The sequence below is a fragment of the Bufo bufo genome, chromosome 6 (assembly GCF_905171765.1).
Source record: "Bufo bufo chromosome 6, aBufBuf1.1, whole genome shotgun sequence".
NCBI lineage: Eukaryota > Metazoa > Chordata > Amphibia > Anura > Bufonidae > Bufo > Bufo bufo.
Window position 1 is genome coordinate 65,705,961 of NC_053394.1, and position 6,939 is coordinate 65,712,899.

Consider the following 6,939-nt stretch of genomic DNA (forward strand, 5'->3'; position numbering starts at 1 on the left):
TTCGTGAATATTCTAATCGCAAATTTGTATCGCGAATATCGGCACTTTGAGAATTCGTGAAGAGGTCTAATATTCTAGATTTTTTTTTTCATCAGTACCCTCACTGCTTCTTGCTTGTGGGCCAATGAGAAGGCTGTAATATCTTTTTCAGAGCTTAGCAACATCCCTAGCAGCCAATAGAAAAGATGCCTACCCCTCTACTATATAAGAAACTCCCCAGCAGCCATTTTTACTGTTGTGAGAGAGAGAGAGAGAGAGAGAGCAGTGTCATTACTGTGCTCTGTGCTTTGTTGAGTCATTTACATTAGATAGTTAGCTCTTATATATATAATACAGATAGTTAGTGGGAGACAGTCTGTGTAGGTTAGATAGTGAAATTGTGTAGCTGTTCCAGTGCAGGGTGTTAGGAGATATTTCTCTGCTGTCCATACATACATGCTATAGACATAGTGCTGTGATGTCACAAGTTCACAACAATACTTAGTGCACCAATCAGTAATATCTACTCAGACCTGATAAAATGTGAAGTTGCATGTGTTGCGCCAAAAATATGTGTATCATTAGTGCCGATTTTCGCAATCGTGAATATATTGGAGCACAGTGCTGTAATGTAAAATTACTTACAGTGATCAGGAGTCACAAAAGTTGCTGCCAACCATTTTCTCCAGTCTCTGGAAACTTCTAGCAGCTTGAAAAATGTAGCAAACGTAAGCCATGCCTGTATTGCGCGTTCAATATGCTCATATTACATTGCCGATTTTCGCAATCAAGAATATAATGACTTGAAAACACATTTTCAAATTTGCTAATTTATGGCGAATATTAGGCCAAAGATTCACTAAATATTGCAAATGTGAATATTGCCTATGCTGCTCATCACTAGCAGAGAGGTGTACCCCTGTAAAGCATAGGCTCTACCTTGATAGAACCCTGCTGTGCAACATTTGTAGAAATGTAATCTTAAAAACCATGCTGATGCTGGATCCTGGTGCCCAACCTCATGAGAGAGAGAGATGATCTCCATGCCTGCTAGACCCTGATCCATGCAAACCTATGCCCATCATGGATTATAGTGGGATTTCACATAGACCTCACAAGCACCAGAAGTTACAAAAGCACAAGACTAAGAGGAGCAACCGGAAAGGCGAGACATATTGTAGCATACAAAACAGCACAGAGTGTAACTCACGATTTGTGAAAAATAAGAAATGAGCACTTGGTAATATATTAAATTTTTATGTAGATTACACACACAATTAGGGTAGGACCACATGGTCAGATTTCCTGATGCAGTTTTGGAAGCCAAAATCAGGAGTATATCATAAAAGGAAAGAAAGTATAATACATTTTGAATTCCTCCTTGGTTTTGGCTTCCAAAACTGCTTTAAGAAACCTGACCTCGTGACTGTTCCATATGTGCAACACGTTGCTGGAGAATTGACATACTTTAATTGTCAATGGGAATAATCTAATGAAATGCAGAACTAGTTACACACAGTAGTTAGCACTGCTGAAAAAAGACACATCCATGAAGGGATCTGGTGGTCCACATACTGCATGGTATATGGCTTAGAGACGACATTGGTCTTACCAGTACATAATACATACAAATTAATAATGTTTACGTTATATTTCTGCTTTTGACTTTATTTGCATCAATGCTTATCTAACATATTTATTTTAATGGTATTAAAACTGCCTTCTGCAGCTTTAATAGACATTTTTGAAATATAATATTTTATAACTTGAAGATTATTTTTGGTATTTTAATCTTGAGCCTTCTCAAAGCTTTTTTTACTTCTTCATTCTTAAAACTGTAAATAAAAGGATTTAGCAGTGGAACCAAGACAGTATACACAAGAGCGAAGCACTTGTCAAATTTTGAAGAATATGTTGATGTAGGTCTCATGTGCAGACACATTATTGTTCCATAAAACATAATCACACAAGTTAAATGTGAAGAGCACGTAGAAAAAGTTTTACTTCGACCTTCCGTAGATTTAATACTAAGAATGTTCAAAATGATAAAAATATAGGATAATAATGTAAAAATTAATGTAAAGATTCCCACAAGTGTCCCTACAGCATAAGTTAACATTTCTACATTATAAATATCACTGCATGAGATCTTTAGCAATGGTGAAATATCACAGTAGAAATGACTGATTACATGAGAAGCACAAAAAGACATTTTTGAGATGAGGTTAACATGCCCAACTGGAGTCAAAAGCCCAGCTGCCCATGCAGTAGCAGATAGTCCAAAAGTGAGCTTTAAACTCATTATAATAATATAATGTAAAGGGTGGCAGATTGCTATATAACGATCATAAGCCATGGCTGCAAGAACAAAGACCTCAGTGCAAACAAAGAAAATGAAAAAATATAACTGAGTTATGCATTCCACGAATGAGATTGTATTACACTGTATGAAGACCATAATTAAAAGCTTTGGTAGGATATTTGATGTAGACGCAATATCAATGACAGACAGGTTTAATAAGAAGATGTACATAGGAGTGTGCAAGTTTGAGTCCAAGCAAATAACTACAAATATTGCACAATTTCCAAAAATTACTATAAAGTAGATAATTATGAAGATAAGTAAGAATATATACTGTAGCATGGGGTCATCCGTTAAACTGTCATATACAAATTCTGTTGTGTTAAATAGCTCTCCTGATTTCATTGCTAGAAGAAAAACACTATAAAGAAAAAACAATATAGATTAAATGTTAACAGCAAGCAAAACAAATTTGATTTAATCTAATCTTTGTGAATGCTTTTGAAACTGAGCTAAATATTAAATTAGTAAAATGGATAGTCAAAGTATGTTTTTTGTCCAACACATCATATCTTATTTTACAATTAAAGTGGACCTGTCACCTATCCTGACTATTGTAATAACTACTTGTATTCCCCATGCACTATCAATTTCACAGTATCTATTGTTATGACTCTGTTATGTACTATTTGTTTATTAGTATTTCTAGAAGTTTGTTATATGGGGAATACAAGTAGTTATTAAACTGAAGATGTCAGGAGAGGTGACAGCTCCTTTTTAAGTGGAATATTTTACTGAAACATTATTAGGGCTCGTATAATAGTAATCTACTACTGGTAGGTAAACTATTTCAAAATAGAAAATTAAGATCTTAAATAGTTTGATTAAACTGTATGTCTACTTGGCACTTTTTTTTACCTTTTTTTGTGTTTTTATTGTAACATTTTAAACGGGCATTTGTGAATTCCTATCGAGAGGCCTAACAGAAAAATGAGAAAAAAAAGGCATACTGTAGCTAGAGTATGCTGTATTTTTGAGAAAAAATGCAGACAACACTAAAAACACACAAACAGTGTAAAGAAGGCCATAAAAACATTTTGTCTGTAGTGCATTTCATAACATTTCATAACTCTCAGATTGAGTAGAAGAATAAAAGCACATTAAAGAGGACCTTTTACTAGAATAAAACATCTAAACTAACTCTACAGACATGGAGAGCGGCGCCCAGGGATCTCCCTGCATTTACTGTTATACCTGGGCGTCGCTCCGTTCTCCCGGTATAGCCTCCGGTATATTCATATGTTAGGCTCCAACCAGGGGAACCTGCCGGCGTCTCATTCTCCCATGCTGTAGCGCTGGCCAATCGCAGCGCTCAGCTCATAGCCTGAGAGGCTTTTTTTTCTCTCAGGCTATGAGCTGAGCACTGCGATTGGCCAGCGGTACAGCATGGGAGAATAAGATGCCGGCAGGTTCCCCTGGGTGGAGCCTAACTATGAAGATACCGGAGGCTATACCGGGAGAACGGAGCCGCACCCAGGTATAACAGTAAGTACAGGGAGATCCCTGGGTGCCGCTCTCCATGTCTGTATAGTTAGTTTAGATGTTTTATTCTAGTGAAAGGTCCTCTTTAAATTTGTATGCATCACATTGTGTCTTACCCATTAAATTAATTTGCATTCTGTTCTTCGTTTTCATACTGTATGAGTAAGATCATTCAAGTGAAAATCATAAGAAGAAGAGTACATTGTGAGCTTTGTTTGGACTTGAAGATCAGCTCCACTGAAATAAGTGAGATCGACATGAAATACAATACACAACATGTGTACAGGTGTGGCACTATATTTGGAAGAAATGTTTCTTCCAAATTCTAGACAACCACTTTCAGTTTGTAAGTTGTTCACCTAAACCATCTGTCTGTCAGCAATGGAAATTCAAGGCAGTTAAATTACCCCTGTAGCCACATGTGCCCTGAGATGCTAGGTATGTCCATATACAGAGTCAGTGCTTGGGGATACCCAGTGTATTTAAATCTAATTTAGCCTCTATTTCTGAGAATAAATATTTAAACTCACAATATATGAACTCACAACCTTCTACATTAGAGGCAAGGACTTTAACTACTCAGCTATAAAGCTGAATGATAAACTATGTCAGAAAAACCTTATAGTAGTTGTCATGCAGTAAGTATTCCTATACAGCAGAAGTATCATTTCATATTTAAATGAAGGTTAACATGTAGCTTATATATAGTGGTTAAAGTTCTTGGCTCTAATGTAGAAGGTTATGAGTTCAAATAACATATATAAATTACATTTATATTATTTTTAGTAATTGAAAAAAATGTATGGCGCTAAATAAATGTGTAATTACTAAAAGAATATATATATATATATACATATATGTGTGTGTGTATATATATATATATATATATATATATATTCATACTTCTGATATATATGAATGCATAATATGTCAGAAACTACTACTGATGTTTTTAGCATAATATATTTACATATATTTTAATATATTATATATTCTAAATATATAATAATATATGTACCGTATTTTTCGCTTTATAAGACGCACTTTTTTCCCCCCAAAAGTGGGGGGGAAATGGCCGTGCGTCTTATAAAGCGAATACTTCGCTGGCCGCTATGCTGCACAGCGCGGCCAGCGAAGTATCAGTGACAGTGTGGAGGGAGGAGGCGGGGCCCGGTGCAGTGACTCTACTCTAATACACCGGGCCCCGCAACTGTTAAACATTCAATCTGATCTATATCTAATAGTATATGCTCTGTACAGCTCTTACTGTAGTACCGTAAGTATAGCGCAGACCGGCATCTCCCTCGGTCATGCGCTGCTTGCCGCACCTCCCTCCTCATGCGCCGTCTGCTCCAGCTCCCTCTGTCATGCGCCGCCCTCCCCAGCTCCCTCTGTCATGCGACGCCTGCCTGTTCATTTATAAAGTGAGATAAGCAGGCAGGCGGCGCATGAGGAGGGAGCTGGGGCAGGCGGCGCATGACAGAGGGAGCTGGAGCAGACGGCGCATGAGGAGGGAGGTGCGGCAAGCGGCGCATGACCGATGGAGATGCCGGTCTGCGCTATACTTACGGTACTACAGTAAGAGCCGTACAGAGCATATACTATTAGATATAGATCAGATTGAATGTTTAACAGTTGCGGGGCCCGGTGCATTAGAGTAGAGTCACTGCACCGGGCCCCGCCATGAGTGTCTACGCCTCCTCCCTCCACACTGATGCATCTGATGGGGGATCTGTAGATGACACTTATGGGGATCTGTGGATGACACAAGTGTCATCCACAGATCCCCCATCAGTATCATGCACAGATCCCCCCTCAGTGTCATCCACAGATCCCCCATCAGTGTCATCCACAGATCCCCCTCAGTGTAATGCACAGATCCCCCCTCAGTGTCATTCACAGATCTCCCCTCAGTGTCATTCACAGATCCCCCCTCAGTGTCATTCACAGATCCCCCCTCAGTGTCATTCACAGATCCCCCCATAAGTGTCATCCACAGATCCCCCATCAGTGTCATCCACAGATCCCCCATAAGTGTCATCCACAGATCCCCCATAACAGTGCGTCATCCACAGATCCCCCATAACAGTGCGTCATCCACAGATCCCCCCATAACAGTGCATCATCCACAGATCCCCCATAACAGTGCGTCATCCACAGATCCCCCCATAACAGTGCGTCATCCACAGATCCCCCCATAACAGTGCGTCATCCACAGATCCCCCCATAACAGTGCGTCATCCACAGATCCCCCCATAACAAGGCGTCATCCACAGATCCCCCCATAACAGGGCGTCATCCACAGATCCCCCCATAACAGTGCGTCATCCACAGATCCCCCAATAACAGCGCGTCATCCACAGATCCCCCATAACAGTGTCATCCACAGATCCCCATAACAGTGCGTCATCCCCAGATCCCCATAACAGTACATCATCCACAGACCACCATTAGTTCAAAAGCTACCAAAAGCACACCTTTTGGTTCAAAATATTTTTTTCTTATTTTCCTCCTCAAAAACCTAGGTGCGTCTTATCATCAGGTGCGTCTTATAAAGCGAAAAATACGGTAAATATATTATGGCTAAAAATATATATATATATATATATATATATATATAAAAATGAAAAAACAATGGCAGCACCGTCCTGGATGTAAGCTGGTGGGTGCAGCAGGCCCAAAATGGATCAATCCAAAAATACAGAAATAGAAAGGATGGGCAGCACTCCAAAATGTAAAATATGAAAAAACTTTATTTACCCCAGTGGGAAATGCGCGACGTTTCGGCTCCAAACCAGAACCTTTCTCAAGCAGTGTGTGAGGACAAAATGCCAACAATATATAATGGCAAACCCATTCATTGTCATTTACAAAATCAGTGCAATTAAATCACAATAAAGTAAGAAATGATAAAATTGTGCATCATATCAAATATACAACAAATTACTAATGTGTACCAATGCAGTATAATATATATTTCCTTAAAACTGTGTACATAATTATAAATAATAAAGAGGAAATAATCATACATAGTTGATTACTTCAATTATCAAAATCGGTGCCATATGTGCATAATAAAAATAAGTGCTTACTATAAAATATTGCAACAGGTGGGC

The 6,939-nt window shown here is 38.7% G+C and overlaps 1 protein-coding gene across 1 annotated transcript; it reads right to left on the minus strand.

Annotated features, from left to right (window-relative positions):
* Window positions 1–1,738: 1,738 nt before the first annotated feature.
* On the minus strand, window positions 1,739–2,596 carry LOC121005511 (olfactory receptor 1019-like). Its single transcript, XM_040438279.1, has one exon. It carries the CDS (start codon window positions 2,510–2,512, stop codon window positions 1,739–1,741), a length of 774 nt encoding a protein of 257 aa, XP_040294213.1. The 5' UTR covers window positions 2,513–2,596.
* Window positions 2,597–6,939: the final 4,343 nt, after the last annotated feature.